Genomic DNA, 20,086 nt, shown 5'->3' with positions numbered 1-20,086 from the left:
GGATCCGTAAACTGGTTTATTTAATTCCCTTTTCTGAACACACTCTATCCCCCCCCCCCGCCCCATACACCTGCCCAACCCCCCCCCCCCTTCCTTCTGAACATGGCAAAAAGGGATGGGGGGGGAGATTGCATAGTGCTTGTTGGGTCTGGAGGTTGCATGGGAGTCTTGCATTGATCCATTGATTGCACATGGTCTCTTGCCTGACCTCCTTGCTCCCAGGGAAGCTGTCTCCATGGCTACTGGCCCTGCTCCCCCAGTGGCAGACTGTAAATTCCTGCAGGCAGAGCCGAGCTGAGCCTGGGGATGGGGAGGGGGTGTGAGTGGAATCAAAGAAGGAGTAGCCAAAGCCAAATAGAAAGAAAGGAAGAAAGGGCGTTGCTTGGATGGATCTCTCCTTTCCACTCCCCTTTCTCAGGTCCCCAGCTCTAGACCAAGGCTCCTTGTTTCCCCCTTTCATTGCTGCTGCTGCACTCTTGCAAAACTGGAATTGGCTGGGATTATTTAAAAAAAAAATCAGAGGCAGCAGCCGGGAGAGCGATCAAGTCCACTTTCTTCAAACTGCCCTGGGTCTCCTTCTCTCACTCGCTTCTCTTTAGAATCAAGAGCCTCAAACTGAACCCAGAGCAGCGTTTTCCATCAGTTCAGTTCCCTTCCCTCCCCCAGTCTCTCTCACAGCCAGAAAAGAGCTCCTTACCCCCACCCCTTTTTTTCTCCTTTCTTGCATGTTTAGGTTGTTGTTGAAAAGCATCAGAAAATTCCCTCCCAGCAACCATCCCCTATCCTCCACACACACACACAGACTGCAATGGGGGCTTTGCAGATTGCTGGATTTTGCATTCTCTTCTTTCTCCTCCACTCTGGAAACACGTTGGCAAATAAAGCCAGCCAAGGTAAGAAGAATCTTCCCTGCTCGAAGGTTTACTGTTCTATCTGCATGCAGGCGACTTGTACCTTTCCTCTGGGTTTTTAATTCCGTCTGCCGTCTGAGAATTCAGCATTAACAATAAATTGTGGAGTTGTTTGCAAGGTTGATCCCAAAATTATCCTGCTCTCCCTTTAGTTTTTAGCCCTTTAATGAATGCAGTGTTCATGTCTTAGGGGTTGGTTTAGACTTTCTTTGAGAGGAGAAAGGGGGAATATTGGGTGGGGAAAGTTTTTGTTGTTGTTTTGTGGCTTTGTTTTGTTTTTTAGCCCTAGAATCAGAAAGAGGAAAAAGGGAGCAGTTTTCTTCAGTGTCTCTATCTGTAAAATGGGAAGAAGAATACCTACTCCCATGTGGGTTGGGAAGACTAATTAGCTAATGGTTTTAGAGTTAACAAGTGATGCTGAGAGAGTCAAAAAAGAGTTGATGTTAGTAATGATGGAAGGTGTAAAATGCATATTAATATTTATTTTTGTGTATATTCGAGTTTATTTAACCCTGTAAACATTTAGCTACTCTCTTGGTGATGGATGCTAGAGACAAACTTAAGATAGATGATGTATAGTGCTTTGGCTATATATTATGTGTGTGTGTGTGTGTGTGTGTGTGTGTGTATATATATATATATATATATATATATAATTATATATTATATATATATATATATATATATATATATATATATATGCAGGCGACTTGTACCTTTTCTTTAGGTTTTTAATTCCAAAGCCAAAGGGTGTGTGTGTGTGTGTGTGTGTGTGTGTGTTTGTGTGTGTATAGCCAAAGCACTGTGTGTGTGTGTGTAAACACACCCTGTCTTTATCTGCTTCAAGTTTTTCTATATCACCACTTCTATATTTACCTTGACTTTTTCTATATACACGCACTTAACTTTATGCGTGGTCTATCTGTATTTTAAGGGGTTTTTTTTATAGCACCTCTATATTTTGCTTAGATTTTCACACACGCGCATGCGCGCGCACACACACACACATATGCGTGGTCTGGCTAGCTATATCTTCATTTTTTCTATAGCACCACTATCGGTATCAATCTCTTGTTTTTTCTATATACTCACACACACACACACACACTTTTCTCTCTCTGTATGTATAGATCATCTATATAAATCTGTCATGGCTTTTTTTTAATACTAGTATCTAAGCACCTATGGACATGCTGAGATTAAATGGTGTGTAGGAGAAATACGGGGGTCAGTAGGGGACGTTTCTAAAGAGCATTAATGATGATCATATTTCAGCCATGGGTATTCTCCCCCTCATCCCCATCCCCTGCAAAGTTGGAAGGAATTTCAAGGCTATTGTCTTATCTCTTTTAAAGTGTTTTTAAAACAATAGAAGACTTTATGGGAGGACTGTCTGGGCAAACACAAGCGGATATTTTTCAGGGTTTGGAAAGAGAGAGTTCAGCGTAATGTAAAGCTTTATGATTTAGGCTCAGAAAGGAATGTTTCGTTTTTTATCCCGCCTCAAATTATCTTTGGTGTATACATTGCTTTCATTTCTTATCATAATATTTATTTATTAAGGCCTTTTGGTTTCCAGTTCCATTTAAGCCTGGCCCAGAATTGCATTAAAATAGCAAAGTAAAATTCCATCCTGCAGAGACTTGACAGATCCCTTCAGGGGAAGAAGGAGGAGGGGCGGGGAGAGACAAAACATTGGGCTAGATTCTCAACTGGGGTAAATCCAGAGATTTACCCCAGTTGATGATCTGCCCTCTCCCCATTTTAATTAAAAGAACCTTTCTGATCCAATGATCTGATAAATTTAATTATTCTTGTAACTGTAGATTAGCGGGTAACTAATCTGTTATAATCAATTAATTCTGTAGCATACAATAGTAGCTGTTCTCAATGAGGATGTTTCCAGTGAATTGTGAGTGAAGAGTAGCTGTGAAAAAGTTTGAACTTGAGGATTAGATCCTTCTATATCCCTGGAAAGACCCGAGGTCTTGAACTAAATGGCATGGAGAGAGGGAGAGACAGGAAAAAAAGTTGAACTTGGAAAGCATGGAGTATAAATTGCATATCACAGAGAAAAATGTATCCTCATTGGGAATCCAGTATCCACTGGCTTTCAGAATGAACAAGTCACTGTAGGTCTCTGGGAAACTGACATGTAAAAATTAGTGTGGTTAAGGCGTGTTTTACTGGGAAGTTTTGAAAAACAATGGGCCAGATCCACGGCTGGTGTAAATCTATGAAGCTATGCTGTTTTACACCAGCTGAGGATGTGGCATTGTATAAAATATTTCCTTTTTTTTTTTTAAGGGCTCTTTAAAAATCTATTAACTTTGAAGCTTTTATCCTTCTAATGCTACCACCCAGGCAACTGTCTTGAAAGCTGGAGGCAGTTCATCTCCATATTATGGGTTTGCCTTCATTTTAATAAACAATCTCAGCATTTGTAGGGCTTGCTGACTTATTCATAACTTTGAATTATCCGTTGGCAGTTTAGTCTGAAAGAAAGGAACAAATTTAGTACAATCATCCTCCAGGCCTCACTTAAGTGGAGCCAGTGTCTGGAAGAGTTTGGACCTCTGGGGAACTTGTCAGGTCTGTTTAGGCAGGGAAAGGCAGGGGAATTAATAGAAAACCAAATAATCTGGGTTTAATTAACAGATAGACAAAAGAAGATGCTGGCAAGCCAAGAATTATATGTACCAAGTTGCTACTAAGGTCTGCGTTCTTCCCATAAACCCATGGATAAACTGGTCAAAGAGTATATTTCAGGATACTTTGGAAGCCAGAGCTATATATCAAGTCTCCTTTTGTACTGAAGAGCTGATAAATTCACCCATTCTTGTTTATTCCGTTGTCTACCTGTTAAACCATTTTACGATCCATAAGAGCGTGACATGGAAGTCACCTGCTCTACTGCCGGGCTTCACTCTTGTAAATAAGCCACAAGTGCCAGCCAACTTCTAACGACTGGGGGTCAGGAGAACATAAGAATGGCCTTACTGGGTTAGACCAAAGGTCCATCTAGCCCAGTATCCTGTCTTCTGACAGTGGCCAGTGCCAGGTGCCCCAGAGGGAATGAACAGAACAGGGAATCATCAAGTGTCGCCCATTCCCAGCTTCTTCATCCCAGGAAATCTTTCCTCCGGAACAGGTCATCCCATCACTGCCTCCTGCAGGGTGTCTTGCACCTTCCTCTGAAGCAGCTGGTGCCAGCCTCTCTGAGACGGAATTCTGAGCCAGATATGGCAGTTCCTATGGTCCTAGGTAATCATGCTTCTCCTTTAGATCCTCCCTTAAGTCATTGAGCTGCAGCCTCCACATTTTCAGAAGCAATGCAAAATTGCATTTGCCCTTTGGGCAAAATTCAGAAAGAAAATAAGGCGGGGGAGGGGGTGAATAGAGAATCTATCAAAGGATTCTGCTACTTCGTTCTTAATACCAGGGTTGCAAACACTAGCTAGTGCAAAGTCTAATACAGACCCTGTACAAATGCAGTAAAGCAAAATCTCGTGTGTGTGCGTACGCGGACGCATGCATGCACATGTGTGTTAAATAGAGACAGAATGCATAGCCTAAATAATTGTTAATCTACAAGTAAAAGCATTAATTAGCCTCCTTTCTTAAATATCTATAAAGACATAATACTTTCCTGGCTCCAGTTTGCACTAGAAGGAAAAGATCTTTCAGCCTCCCATCAAGAATCTTCCTTATCTACCCAGAGGCATTAATCTCCAGTGTTATTATGAAGATGCTGATTGCAGATGGGTTTCTGGAGTAATGGGTTGGGTTCTCTTTTAATGGGAGTGCACCTGCAGGGCCCACAGCATGGGGAATTTTCAAGAATATAATTTATATGATTGCAGAGAAAAGACACTCCCCTCCCATCTCGGTGTAACCTTTTCCCCCCACTCCTCCTCTTTCCTCCACCCCCTGCTTATGCCCTGGAAAAGTCAGAGTATTATAATCACGCTCCCCCTGCCGCCACGCTAAAATATGAAATATAAAACTGTAAACATTTCAACATGCAGCAGTTCAAAGGAAATCTTTGATTGAGGGCATCTAACATGCCTGTACTTAGATTTAATAAAAAGGGGGGTAATGGGGAGGGAAAACGACTTTTTTTTTTGTAACTGACAACTGGAGTATAAATATCCAGACACCTTGAATCATCATGTGCTGAGGTGCATTGCTGTCTCCGAACGGTAGAGGATTTTTATTTATTTATTTTTTCTGAGCAGAAAGTCACACTGGAGTAATCTATCTGGGAAAAAATATGCATGAATAACTTTACCCTTCACTTTCGAAATTATAAGTCTCTAGAGAGGCGTTCGGAAAATCTTGTGATGGTAAAGAAGGTTTGCTCTGTCTCACAATGTGAAACTAGCCCCAGTGCGCCATCCAGACTGACTTTTAGTTAAGGCCCTTTTCCCTTCTGGAGATCATGTGACCATCAGTTTCTAAACATAAAAATTTTTAAAAGGAAAGTTTGATGAGTTTAAAAAATCCACTATCCAAACTTGGGGGGACAAAACCAAAACAAAAATCCCATCGTAACAAACACTCCTATTTTCTTAAAGAATTAAGGGCTGGTGCATTTTAGAATAGTTGCATCTAAATGGATTTAAAATGGTCTGTTAAACTGGTGCAAAACCCTCCTGGTGTAGACTGGATTGGAAGTAGAAGTGGGTTTAAATCGGCACAGCTTTTCCAATGCAGATCAGCTCACAGGGACTGAGTCTCCTGCGTGCTGGTGTGAAATTGGTATGAAGGAGAGGACCCAAACAATGATTAACATTTGCCATCCTCTCCAGAGCAGAGCGAATTATTTAAAAAATAGCTTGGGGGTGTTGTAACATGTTAAAGAAACAAACCTTGGGGGGAGACAAGCACGAAAACCACAAATAAATTTACAAAAGAAAGACCAGCTTGTAGTGAGGCGTTGGAGATTGCACAGCACAAACTGTGGGGCCGGGACGGCGCGGGGAGCCACGGAGCCACAGGCTGATTATAAAAAGCCATGAATGCTCGTCAGCAATAAAACAGAAGAGCAAGGTGTAATGGTGGAAAAACCTGATGAAAGACTCAGCACTGCCACCTACCCCGACCATTGAGTAAGGGAGCCCTGGGTATTACAGGGGTCAGCTGATGGGCCACTTGAGATCGGACTGTAAAATTGTTGCCTTGTGGCCAAATTCAGCTCTGTTACATGGAGTTATCAAGCCGTAATGCTGTCAAAGCCACTCCGTGACTGAGAGCAGAATATGCCCATTCATTGTCACAGTTCCCCTCATAGGAACCTGCACACAAAAGAAGTAGCAATGTACCATAAACATGGCATACAGGAGCTATGCTCCCCCAACATCGTCGTTGAATAGTCTCTCTTCTAAGGGAGGGTGTTATTGAGGAGGAAACATGGCTAATGGATAGGACCCTGGACTAGGCTGCAGGAGACCTGGGTTCAAATCCTGCCGGTGCGTCCTTGAGCAAGTCACTTCATCTCCCTTTGCTGACTGTAAAATGGGGGATAACCCCTCTTGGGGCTCCGTGAAAAGACAATCCCTTATTGATTGTAAGATGCTAAGATGTGGGGATGAGAGTCCCATGCTGTGGGATGACTCCTTCGGTGCCTTAGGTGTGATGAGAAAGCTGCTGCTGCCCTGAGATGGGCTGACTACGGTGAATTCATCTTTCCTTCTGTGGCAGGGGCCAGGCGGTGGTGGAGAGCGGCAAGGGAGGAGAGGAGCACATGGCAGCATACGTGCTAGCCAGCAAAAGGCCTGGTTTTGCCCAATAAGCAGTTACCATTCCTAGTGCAGGTGTTAGGAATTCTGCCCTCCTGCTGCATAAAATAGTGCTCACAACAAGCCTGTTACTCCTGTTCTCTGCTGGTGGCTTCAGTGGGTACGTCTACACAGCAGCTTGGCGGGTGTGTCCCAGTGTGGGTAGAAAGACAAGCAATATGGTCGCAGTGGCATGGGTGGGCAGGCCCACCCAATCCCCAGGGTCCCTCCCCGGGTGGCTAGCCCGTGCTGCCATGTCTGCTCTGCTCTTTTTAGTGCACTAGCTTGTGCAGAGCTAGCGTGTCTGTCTGCCCACACTAGGAAGCACTCGGCCAGCTGCTGTGTAGACATACCCTATGGAGTGACTCCTGATTTATGAAAGGGAAAGAGAAAGGGCGGTCAGGCCCAGAGCATCTCTGCACTCTCACTCCCTTCCCCCAGTAGCACAACATAGGATTTTGCCCTTAGAGATTGTGTCTGAGATTTTCGTGACTCTTTAATTTTAATGGGAACTGGGTGTCCAAACTGGATGGCTTTGGAAATCTCAGCCTAGCAACAAGGGTACTTTCAAAGCGGTGCGGTCCCTTCTGATTGATGTGGCAGGACAGTCTTGTGGGTAGAGCACAGGACTAGGGGTCAGGACACCTGCCCTGACTTGCTGTTCAGCTGTAGGCAAATCACTCTTTGCCTCCCCATGCTTCAAGTTCCCCTATCTGTGAAATGGGGATAATACCCCATCGGGGCGGGAAGGGAGAGAGGGCATGAAAGCCTGAGTAGTGCTTTGAGCCACAGGCAAGGAAGGCCGTCGCGAAGGCCACTGGCTTGTTGTCATCTGTTGGAAGTGCACATAAATGCCTGCTCCATCCGCCAGATTTTCAGAAGAGCTCAGAATGTTGGGTGCTGGTCACATGACAATCTGGCCTCACGCGTCTACTTGAGTCACCAAATGCAGGGCCTGGCTAACGCTGGAAAGCCCTGGGGGTAGTGTTTGAGATTTGAACTCTGAGTCTTTGACTGCACATGTACATTGCCTGTGGGTGTCTCTCCCCCTTCTCTCTTAACTTTGTAACCCACCGTGGCCTCTAAGGTTGCCAGTTTTGTTTGGACGTATTCCTGGAGGTTTCATCATGTGACATAATCTTTGATTCCTGGAGACTCTAGGACAATCCTGGAGGGATGACAACCCTGTTGCCCTCTCCCAAAAAACAAGGCTCTGTAGAGAGTTGTCTGGGGAAGCACTGAGCCCTGAGGCCTCCTGATAAACCGTTCCACTACAAAGATACTCAGCCAGCCAGCTTCTTTAGAGATGCCTCCAGAGTACATTCTGAGCTCGCGAGGTCTGTTTCTGGAGGAAGGGGCCATGTGTTCAGGCCGTTTCATCGTCTTTCAGATGAAGCAGCGCGTTGTCCTGTGACCAGACCTTTTAAGTGCAATACAAATTGCCCTCCCGAGTCCTTCTGCTCCCTGGCTGTGCTGTGCGCCAAACAAATGATTAATAAACTGCACCGCAGTGTCTGAGGTGGTTCTTAATACCCTGGTGAAAAGGGCTCCTAAAGTTATAAAGCTTAAATTTGGCATTAAGGCTGAGTGGAAACTTAATGAGGCTGCCAACAACTACACACACAAGTGTGTGCGCACACGCACACACGGAAAGGCTGTTAACTTTATTTTTATATAGTATATATATTTAATTTAAAAGAAAAATCTGAAGCTCTTAGAGAGAGACGAAAATTACAGCATTTTTGTTTGTATTGGAGTTGTTTTTGCCACCACCCCGGCTTTGCAAATTGATTTGGGCTTTTAGCCTAGAGATAAAAACGTATTGGCGCTTTTTTTTTTTTTTTTTTTTGGTCTTAACACAAAAAAGAAGGAGGAGAAAGGACCCTAGCCAGGCTTTTTAAAAAAAAAAAAATAAATAAAGCTGGTAGCATGGATAATGTGGCCTAGTGGATGAAGCACTGGACTGGGATTCAGGAGACCTGTGTTCTGTTCTTGGCTCTGCTACTAGCCTGCTGGGTGACCTTGGGCAAGTAACATCTCTTTGTGCCTCAGTTTTCCCATCTGTAAAATAGGGATAATAATAGTGACCACTTTTGAAAAGCGCTTTGAGATCTGATGATGAAAAGTGGCTGCATAAGAGCTAGGTATTATGATGTGTATGTACAGTAGAACCTTGGAACGTCTAGCACCACTGCAGTACAAATAGGGCGGAAGCGAGGGACCACTGGTTAGGGTATTAGCCTGGGGCGCTGGAGATCTGGATTCAGTCCTTGCTCTGCCACAGACTTTCTGCGTCCCCTTGGACAAGTCACTTAGGGTCCGTCTACACAGGGCTAAAAGTCCCATGGTGGGCCTGGGTCAGCTGACTCGGTCTCATGGGGCTTGGGCTGCGGGGCTAAAAATTGCTGTGTAGACGTTTGGGCTTGGGCTGCAGCCCGAGCTCTGGGACCCTCCCCCATCACCAGTTATTTAGGTGCCCAGATGGAAGCTGGGCTCTCTTGAAAATCCAGCACTAAGTGGGGACGCTGAGCCCTTCTGAAAATTCTGGCCTTGGTGTTTACGCTTTTCATATTTTTGCAGTTGTAAGAGAGGGCAATGCTGGTTTTGATTTTGCCTACAGTAGTCTGCATTTCCTTTGCTAACCAGGTCACTGATCCTTACGCTCCCGTTTCTTAGGAATGCCACACATCCTTGGATCTGCCAGCATGGTCCTAGGGCACAACATCCTGTCTTACCTTCCTGCTCCTGTATGAACAGCCAGCAGACACTCTAGCTTGCTAGGTAGTGTAGGTATTTACAGGGCCCCCATTAATGCAGTATCTGAGTGCCGGGCAATTTCTAATGTAGTTTTCCTTGTGACAGGCCTAGAAGCTATTGTCCTCACTGTGCAGATAAGGAATTGAGGCACAGAGACGTAAGGCTAGATTTTAAAATGTATTTAGGTGCCTAAAGGTGAAGATAAATGCCTAGGTGCCTAACTCCCTTTGGAAAGCCCACTTGGCACCTAGCTATCTGTACCTTTAGGTGCCTAAAGACCTCTAGAAATTTGGCCCTAAGTGACATGACCAAAGTCTGTGATGGAGCAGGGAATTGAGCCCAGATTTCCCAAGTCCCAGGTTAGCACCCAAATCACTAGTGACTAGATGATCATTTCTCGGTCGGCAGTGCAGAGGGGGGTGGGTCCAGACAGCAACCCCTAGTCATGAGCTCACTCTGTAGACTCCCCTTGCTCTCTGTACTCAGAGTGGAGCAGCAGCAGGGAGCTACCAGCCGACAGAGTTTGGGGCTGTCAGCATGAATAGGAGCTGGGAGGGAGAAGGGGTGGGCTGTGGCTCAAGAGGTGTGTGAGCACAGGGGGCCTTCCCCACCCCCACCCCAAGTTTCTTACTGTATTTATTTTTGCCTTAGTGCTTGGAGGCTGTTTGCTCCAGGAACCCCTGTCCTTGGTGTTTTGTTTTTGTTTCTGACCGGTGACCACCCCTCTGGGGCCATGTCTCTGCTCCTTTGGTGGGTGCAGAGGCCCCAAGGGTGCTCAAAAGTGCGGGCTGTTCCCCTGGCTAGGGAACAACCCAAATAACTTCCCCTCAGCTTTTCCTTCTGCTTCTTCACTGCCCCATTCTCCTCCTGAGTGACACACAAAATTCCATTTGGGGCAGGCCGTGCCCTAGGCATGTGCTATGGTTGCCACTTCCCAGAACCCTTTGCTGCTGCTGGGTGTCCACTAGCACCTGGCCACGTGAAAGAGGAGAGAGAGACAGTGAAGAAGAAATTGTATCCTCACCTTCAGGTACACAAATGCTTCTTTCCCCCCACCCCCTTAGTGTGGCACCAGTCTTGGACCCATCCCACTGTGGGCCTGGTAGTGATAAGTGTTAATAATTTACTCCTTAGTCAGGATCAGTGTAGGCACTAGCGCTACCCAGAGGGAGCTGCTGGCAGGATATTCTCCATGAGGGCCCATGGGATTCACTCTTCACATGTTGGTCCAAAATAGCCCGTGTGTCTCAACCTGCTGGTAAGCTTCAAAGTCTGCCCGTGTTCAGCAGGCGTTTGAGGAGGGCTGTGGGTGGGGGTCTGTCTCTCAGGAATTTGCAGGGTGGTTGGAGGTTTTGATCTGGTCTCTGAGACGTTCCAGTGACAAGTTTCAGAGTAACAGCCGTGTTAGTCTGTATCCGCAAAAAGAAGAACAGGAGTACTTGTGGCACCTTAGAGACTAACAAATTTATTAGAGCATAAGCTTTCGTGGACTACAGCCCAGCATCCGAAGAAGTGGGCTGTAGTCCACGAAAGCTTATGCTCTAATAAATTTGTTAGTCTCTAAGGTGCCACAAGTACTCCTGTTCTTCTTGTTCCAGTGACAGTGGATGGGAGGAGAATGTCCTGGTGTGATTTTTTTTGCATTGGATTTTTAATTTCTTTGCCCAGAGCCTGGTATAGGTGGTGCCCCTGTTTTCCTTGCAATCAAAATAAGGCCTGGTCTATGCTTAAAAGTTAGGTCAACATCACTCTGGCACTCCCTGTGTGTTGTGGCTGTGCCGATCTAACCCCCGGTGTAAATGTGTCTCGGTGCACCTAATCACCACTGCTTGGAGAGGTGGATTACCTATGGCAAAGGAAGAACCCTTTCTGTCGCTAGACAAAGTGTCTACAGCGGCACAGCTACAGCACCCATAGTGTAGACGTGGCCTAAGTGAATTGTCTTGCAGCCTGGGCTGAGCCGGCGTCCAGATGAGTTGCTGTGTTCTAATTGTCTAGACGAGGCTGGGAACGGTCACATAGTGAAAGTTTGTATCAGCTGGTTTACCCAGCACCTGAATTCATCCTAATGAGGCTGATAAGTCTGGCTTTGCCTGGTGATGGAGCTGCGCAGAAGAGTGTGGGGCTGCTAGGCAGAGCTCCTCTGGGAACGGAGCTGTATAGTCTCTCTCTCCTCATGTGTATTCACTAGTTCTTGGTGCCTCCATTTTTTGGATGGATTTTTGAATTCATCTGGAGGTCTAGCGGCTCAGCCCCATTGCAAATCAGACCCATAGGATCTCCAGCTGGGTTCCCATAATTAGCACCTACTTCTAATCATTTAGGTTGAAGTAGGTAGCAGTGACTCTACACAAGAACAAATGACTCCAGCCATTTCAACCCCAAAATGTTGAAATCCTTCTTCATCCTCCTAATTATGAGCCCAACTCATGGTCCAGGACCCCATTGTGCTGTATAAACAGAACAAATGTCAAATGTCAAGTGCTCGCTGCATCCGAAGAAGTGGGCTGTAGTCCACGAAAGCTTATGCTCTAATAAATTTGTTAGTCTCTAAGGTGCCACAAGTACTCCTGTTCTTCTTTTTGCGGATACAGACTAACACGGCTGTTACTCTGAAACTTGTCTCAGGAAAGGATATTTCACACAGGAACTTCCTTCACCCAGAATGCTAGAAAAAACCCAAGTCTGAGCCTGGATTTGAGAGCTGAGACTAAAAGGACTTTCTTTAATCACATAGGTTGTGTCCTACATTTGAGAGAGAGAGGATTTTACAAAAGCAAATATGAACAGAAACATCAATGGGATGTTGAAAACATTCTGCTCACATGGTCTAATAATCGAAACCCTCCTGCCTTCCAAAGTGCTGGAAACGCAAACAGCAATGTCGTGCCTAGAGCTTGTCAAAATTTTTCAACTGACATTTTTTTCCTGCAGAAAAACAGGGTTGCATTGTGGTTTTTTGTGAGCAGTTTTTGAAAGGAAGTTAACTAAAAATGTTTGTTTCAAATTGAAACTGGTGTTCTGAAAATCAGGCTGCTTTTACTTAGGTGTTTAAATGTGGATCGGGGAGCCTCAGTTTAGCCTCCTGGGTTTGTAAATTTTGGCCAAAGGTCTTCTGTTCTCTGTATAGCGCCCACAAGCTCCTGGTCCGTGACTAGTGCTCAGAAGGAGGAGAGCAAGGTGATCTTGTGCTTTGAAGCATCAGACTTGGAGTAAAGAGATCTGGGTGACTGTGCCGTGAACGCCCTGTGCACTTTTTGAGCCAGTCGTTTCCAGCACTTTCAAGCACCCACAGGGGCCGCTGAAGGCCAATGGAACCCCAAATGCTCAGCACTTCTGAAAAGCCAGACCTTTGTGTCCGTGCCTCAGTTTCCTCATCTGTAAACTGATGCTTCCCTACTTCTGCAAGGCACAATCGGTTAGTGTCTGAAAAGTGCTGTGAAGATGGCAGCCGTGCCTAAGTGCTGAGTCTTGCTATTCTTAGCATCCCTTTCAATGCGATGAAAAAGGTTACATAGAGTTGAATATTCCTTTGAAAGTCTAATTGCAGCTGGACACGATGCCAAATGGTGAGTTATGGTAATTCCAGTGCTTCCTCCTGCACTGAATGGCTCTTTGAGTGAAAAGTGTTTAAACTGCAGCCTTGTGAATCCTCCCCTTCTCCCTTGTAGCAGGCACCACGCAGGTCCCCAACTCTGTGGTACCGGCTGAGAGAGTGTTTGCAACCCGTGCCAGTGGCGGTTTGCTGGGGCACAAGACGCCCTTGTCTGTACTAAGGGGCATCTCTGGCCTTTGCATAAGACTCCGGCGTCCTGTGTCTCCCCAGGGGCAGCATGTCAGGTCTGCGGATCCGTGTGGGCAGCAGCAAGAGTGTTGAAGCGGAAGGAAAAGGTTAGGGGGACTCTGCGTGTCCTGCAGCGACCATTAGCCTTTAACTTGGGATCCCTTCACCGCAGCCTGAGCCACGGGTTCCTGGCTCTGTATACCTGAGGGGTTGGAACCGCTCCCGTTCCGTGGCGAGCTCTCTGAGCCCCTAGTCTCCTTTAGGAAATGTGGTCGTGGAGTTCTCTGTGTGATCCTGTGTGGAAGTCTCGGCTCTGTTCCCGGGAGCTGGGAAATATGACTCGGGGAAGGATGAACTTGACACTTTTGTGGGCTTTTGCAGGTTTTTCCATCTTGTTTTTATTTGCAGACGTTTTTAATTTTAAAAGTGGTGCCCGTGTCTTGGGTGCATGCGCCCTTGGGGACAGGGTGAGGGGGGTGTATTTCCACAATAAAATGCCTGGCTCTGCTTGGGAGGAAATGACCTTCCCCCTTTCTCCCGTAGAACTGTAAGGAACTTTGGGCCAAATCCCGAACTCAGCTACGTTCATGTAAATCAGGAGTAATGACATTTAAATCAGTGGAATTGCCCTGGAGTTACACCAGCGTGACTGGAAAAATAATCTGACCCTCCTTCCCTTCCATCTGTGTCTAAGACCCCTGTGTCCGAGGGGCTCCCTGCGGTGGAGTAGATGCTAGTTCTAAGCCACAGCGTTGTCTTTGGCTCTGTGGAAGCCCTTTCATCTTCACCTGTTGTTGGAGGGTCTGCGGCAGCAGCTGCCCTGTGGAACTACACAGTTTCATAGGAATATGGGGGTGGGAAATCCCAGGAATGTAGAAGGTTTGGACTAGCAAGGGCTCCCCTTCCCAGAAGGGTAAGCGAATAGGGATGGGCAGCAGGGCAGAGACCAGGGTGGAAAGGCAATGAGAGGAAGGATGCAGGGAGATGGGGCCGGTGACAGCCTTGATCGCAGCTTCAGAAAGGAAGGGAGGTGACCAGAAAGCATCCCTGGGGAAGCTGGGCAGCTTTCATTGCACACCGGCTCTTTATTGCAGCAGATCGGTGAAGTGCGTGTGGCAGCGGTTGGTGGGGGGATGGACAACAGGGAGCAGAGGGGAAGTCTGCAGCTGGGGACGTCTCACTACTGACACTATTAACAGTGGGGACCGGCCCCTTCTTTGTGCCCAGCCAGTGCGAGCTATCAGCGAGGCCAAATGTGCTCAGACGAGTTACGCCTCAAAATGTGGCTGTCTCCATGTTGCTGAGTTATGAGGTAACCGCTCGGGTCTGACAGGGGTCGCTACTAGCCGGAAAAGCTTTGGCACAAAGAATCTGATTTCTCTCCTCGCAAGCGCTCTGTGCACTGAGTGGCTGTATTAACCTCGAGCCCTAGAGGGGGTTGAGCAGAGGGCTCCCTGGTGAATTTGATCAGAGCAAGTAGAGCCTGAGGGCAGGTCTACACTAGAACCGCTCCAGCACCAAGGCAGCTGCACCGCGACTGGTGAAGACGCTCTGTGCTGACGGGAGAGCACTCTCCCATTGGTGTGATTACTCCACCTCTGTGAGAGAGCATCTCTCGGCGATACAGCACCAGTGCGGACAGCGCTTAGATCGCTGTAACTTACGTAGGTCGGGGGAGGTGTGTCTTTTTCACATCCCTGAGCGACGTAAGTTAGATCGACTCAAGCGGTAGCCTAGACCTGCCCTGAGTCTAAGAAGGCAATCAAGTCCCACGATGGCGACATGGAACCGTTGCATCGTGCTCTCTTCCACCCTGTCTGGAGGTGCCTCTTCCGGCAGAAAGTTGGATCCGATTTCCCCACCCCAGACTGTAAATCTTCTGTTGTCTCCAGTGGTTTGGGTGAGGTTCTAATGGGTGATTAATGATCCGGGGGTTGCAGTAGTGGCTCCCGGCCATGGTTAATGTAGGATAACAAATCTGAATGCATTGTGTAAATATTTATACAGTACACATGAATGTGCCCCCTCTGCCTTGCAAGTGAAAACCTCCCAATAACAGCTCCTGTGATCTTCCTGCCAGTGTGAGAATAAGAGGCAGGGTGAGAGAGAGTAACTGGGGTTATCTCCTGCTCGATGTGGGACTCCCTCCTTGGGATAACTCCCATTGGTCACGTTCACGCTTCGAATGGCGGTTTCCCCCACTTGGGAGTCTGCTCAGCAGATCTCCTGAGAGCAAAGATCTACCAGGCCAGTGGAATAGTCTCCCAAGAGAAGACTGCGGCATCCCGGCCACTCTGGGCTTTCTGAGTGAGACTGTGGGATCTGTGGGTTTCAATCTCTTTCCATTGAGATTAGCCGTTTGGGAAGGACCCCCAAACTGAGAGCCTGTGTGCTAGATGGTGTATTGCAGGGAACAGTCCTGCTGTGGGTCAAGACCTATTTTATTACCCGCCTCTCCTATGTCTTATACAGCCCCCATTGCTGTAGTGTAGGGTGACCAAATGTCCCGATTTCATAGGGACAGTCCCGATTTTGGGGTGTTTTTCTTATATAGGATCCTATTATCCTCCACCACCTGTCCCGATTTTTCACACTTGCTGTCTGGTCACCCTACTGTAGTGTCTGAGCCTCACAAGTTTTAATGGACCTACCCAGACAACACCCTTACTATGATCCCCAGGGTACAGATGGGACACTGAGGCACAGAGGGGTCAAGTGACTTGCCCAGGGTCACAAAGGTAGTCTGTAGCAGAGACAGGAATCGAACAGAGCTCTCCTGAGCCTCAGTCCCGTGCCTTAACCCAACCAGCCCACCATTCCTCTAGCTCGTGCGAAGCCATCTGTACAATACCTGGCGGTAGAGAGAGCTGCAACTACTGACTCTCTCTCCTTTTAGGGACTGTGTCATCATCACAATCCTTTTAAACGCCTGCATTATTCTGCTCATCAGCATAGCTTCTGTGCCCTTCGCTCTTGTGAGAACCAGGGGTGAAAGCTAGCCTGGGAAGGAAGCAAAACCAGAATAAGACCCCACAATAGCTCACCAGCCAGCTTTCAGCATTGGGGGTGGGGCCTGTACCTGTCAGTCCCTGGCTTGGGCTGAAAAGTCAACCAGTCGAGCTAATTACCCCCTCGGGAGTGGCAATGGTGGCCTCTAGCTGAACGAATGAGACGTGAGCTGTAGACATGTTCGTGCCTGCAGCGGCACATGAGGACTCTCTTATTCACTTAGGGTATGTCTACACTGCCGTAAAACACCCTCCCACCTCGCAGGGTCCAGAGTCTGGCCACCAGCCTGAGCCCGAACGTCTACACTGCAGTTTTACAGGGCCAGCGACGGGTGTTTAATTGCAGTGTAGACATACCCTTAGGGACCACATAGTGAAAAGCCAGAAGGGAACCAGGTGAATAGCCCATTACTCATAAACCACAGTCAGGGGCTGTCTGTTTATAAATGGCCACTGTCATTAAAACCTCCAATAACTCTGCCTCCTGCTGTGTTAAACCTTTGCAGCCAGCAGACTGCGTCCTCCTGGAGCCGGGGTGTGCGGGGTGGTAGGGAAGCCAGGCCTTTCCTCCACCTCCTACCTGGTGCTTATCCCCTGCCATCGGTACATCGCCTGCCAGCGGAGCTGCTGCTGCTGAATTGCAACAGGGCTGGTGGGCACCTTCTAGACAGTGAGCGAAAAGGGAGTGAGGCAGGGCGAGGAGGGCCTTGTGAAGCAGGCGGATGGAGAGAAAGGGAGGGAAGAAGAGAGTGAGGTTAAGCAGGGAGAGCTGGGAAGGGGGACCAGGTTGGTGGGCGAAGGAGATAGAAAGAGTGGGGGGTTGGGGGGGGCAGAAGAAGGGGGAGACTGGTAAGAGGAGACCTGAGGGGAGAGAGGAGGAGAAGGAACTCTCCACTCTGGAGCAAGGAGTCAGGAGGATGGGCTACAGGTTAAGTCACAGGCTGGGATACAGGAGACCTAGGTTCCGTTCTTGGTTCAGCCACCGTCCGACCTTGGGCCAGTCACCGAGTCGCTCTGTGCCTCATCTGTGCAGTGGGGATCATGGCCCAGCCCTGCCTCACGCAGGGGTTGTGAGGATAAACTCCATTGCTGAGAGGGGGGCCGGATAGAGACCTAGGCAGAGTGGAATGTCTCCAGCAGGGCTGAGAACCCACTTCTGGAGACCAGGGGAGTTTAGTCACTAGTCATTGTGGGGGCTTGGTGATCTCTGGCTGTGCCGGGGAGAAGGCTGGCTGGGGAGGGAGCGGCGCTCTCTGACTGTGTGGGGATTCCCGCACCAAGCCCAACAGCTCATGGTTGAACTTGTTTGTACTGATCCTGATCCAGTTCCTGGTGAAGTCACCGGGAGTCTTTCCACTGCTCTGAGCGCCGGCTGCGTCAGGCCAGTCGTTGGCAGTCTCAGCAGAGGCCAAGGGCTGGAGGAGGCCTGGAGACTGATGGCTCGCCCCTAGCGGGGCTCCCTCCGTGGCTCGGCTGAGGCCCATTGATTGAGCGCAGTCACTGCGTGTGGCGAGCCTGCCTTGCTGCTGCCCATGCTGCATCCAATCAGTGGCTCCACCGAGAATTTCAGTCTCTCAGGCTGATATTTCACCTGCAGAGCAGCAGCAGCAGCGGGCGCAGTATTGACAGGTGGGGTGTTTTCAGCGCATCTCCAGGCAGTGCAGAGATTCGTGACGTCACTTGCTTTCTTCCTCTTCCACAGATGTTGACGAATGCGTCGAGGGGACTGACAACTGCCACATTGATGCCCTCTGCCAGAACACCCCCAAATCCTACAAGTGCATCTGCAAGTCCGGATACTCCGGGGACGGGAAGCATTGCAAAGGTAAGGAGCACAGCTGGGAGAAAAACCAACCCAGGCTATGAGTGTGATCTTAAATTGGAAGTTTTGTGAGTGCTGTGCTGGCTGGAGTGAAAGTCGATAGGTGGCTCTTTAAAGCCAGAGAGCTTTCTGCTACGGCTGCAGTCAGTTGTGCACCTTTATGGTCCTTTCCTGCCCAAATCCAGAGTTCGTTTTGGTAAATCCATGGCACGTTATCCGTAAATCCATGGCTGCCACTGTGGAGGAGTGACAGTGAATCCAAAGTGGCTCTGTTTATACTACTGTCGCCTTGACTACTCAGACCAAAATGAGAAGCTGCAATTCTTAACCAATGAAGTTCTACTGTTGGATTGGATGACAGTCCTAAAAACAGTCCTGTCTACACTACTGCAGCTTCCACTGTTGCTACCAGCTGTGTCATTGGGGAATTACAGGTCCCGTTTTGGCCAGCACAGGGTCAGCCTGTGCAATGGCAGGTTCTGGGCCAGGAGAAGGCTGGGTCTTATTTTTAATCGAAGGGTGGAATTTGGCTCTGAATCTGGAATTTGTAAAAACAAAGCCGTCGTGGTGGCATCACTCCCACACTTTTAGGAAAAGACAGATTCCCGCGATTGTATCTGTTTAAATTCTAGTAGGAGCCACTGGATTTTGTTTTAAAGAAATCAGCCTTTTCCTGCTGTGTTTGCAACCCAAACACTGTGTTTGCAACCCAAACACTGCAGCCTTGTGCTAGAGCATGAGACCCTGAAACCATGAAAAGGACTAAAACACAGGAGCGAAATTGACTACCCATTTGGCACTCCGCCCAGTCCCCTCAATCCTGTACCCTCTCTTCTGTGACCCCTGGGTAAGGTCCATTCCAAAATGATTTCACTGAAATGAAGAGCAACAATAAAATGGTTGGGCTGGAATTTTAAGTCCTAGCTTTTTGCGTGATTTGAAATTACGCTTTGGGATCAGAATAGACTGGACACAAATAGCTGATGGATTCATAGAATCATGGGACTGGCAGGGACCTCGAGAGGTCATCTAGTCCAGTCCCCTGCACTCATGGCAGGACTAAGTATTATCTAGACCATCCTTGACAGGTGTTTATCTACAAACAATGTAAGCTCAGAGATGCCTCACTGTGGAAACTGGCCATTACATACAGCCCCCAGCTAAAACCTCTCCAGCGCATTATCCACGATCTACAACCTATCCTGGAAAATGATCCCTCACTCTCACAGACCTTGGGAGGCAGGCCAGTCCTCGCTTACAGACAACCCCCCAACCTGAAGCAAATACTCACCAGCAACTACACACCACACCACAGAAACACCAACCCAGGAACCAATCCCTGTAGCAAACCTTGTTGCCTGCTCTGTCCCCATATCTACTCTGGCGACACCATCAGAGGACCCAACCACATCAGCCACACCATCAAGGGCTCATTCACCTGCACATCCACTAATGTTATATATGCCATCATGTGCCAGCAATGCCCCTCTGGCATGTACATTGGCCAAACCGGGCAGTCCCTCCTCAAAAGAATAAATGGACACAAATCGGACATCAGGAATGGTAACATACATAAGCCAGTAAGTGAACACTTCAATCTCCCTGATCATTCTATTACAGATTTAAAAGTCATTATCCTTGTGTTGCGGATTGTGGGGGAGTTAGGGCCCTGCACCCCTCTTCCCGAGATTCACTGCGACTCTCAGCCAGCCAGTAAAGCAGAAGGTTTATTTAAGGACAGGAACACAGTCTCAAGCAGAGCGTGTAGGTACGACCGGACCCCCTCAATTAGGTCCCTCTGGGAGGTTCAGGGAGCTTAGACCCCAGCTTGGGGTTCCCTGCGTTGCACCACCCAGCCCCAACCGAAACTAAACTCCCAGCCCCTCCCGCTGCTCCTCTCCTTTGTTCAGTCTCCCAGGCAGAAGGTGTTAATTCTCCCCACCCCCGTTCCTGGCTCAGGTTACAGCTCAGGTAGCTTCCTTCAAGGGAAGTCCCACATCCCCACTGCAACCCCCCTGCAACAT

At 48.0% G+C, this 20,086-nt stretch overlaps 1 protein-coding gene across 5 annotated transcripts in view; it reads left to right on the top strand.

Moving 5' to 3' along the window:
* The first annotated feature begins 485 nt into the window (after positions 1–485).
* Positions 486–20,086, top strand: part of SCUBE3 (signal peptide, CUB domain and EGF like domain containing 3) — a 106,271-nt gene continuing 86,670 nt past the window's right edge. For all 5 annotated transcript variants that reach the window (XM_054024724.1, XM_054024722.1, XM_054024723.1 and 2 more), the window contains exons 1-2: positions 486–893; positions 17,943–18,065. In XM_054024724.1, the coding sequence (XP_053880699.1) occupies positions 809–893; positions 17,943–18,065 (208 nt within the window). In that variant the 5' untranslated portion in view covers positions 486–808. The remainder of the gene's footprint in view (positions 894–17,942; positions 18,066–20,086) is intronic.

Source organism: Malaclemys terrapin, chromosome 4 (genome assembly GCF_027887155.1).
Source record: "Malaclemys terrapin pileata isolate rMalTer1 chromosome 4, rMalTer1.hap1, whole genome shotgun sequence".
NCBI lineage: Eukaryota > Metazoa > Chordata > Testudines > Emydidae > Malaclemys > Malaclemys terrapin.
The sequence above is the reverse complement of the archived record's forward strand: the minus strand, read 5'-3'. Positions and strand labels throughout refer to the sequence as shown.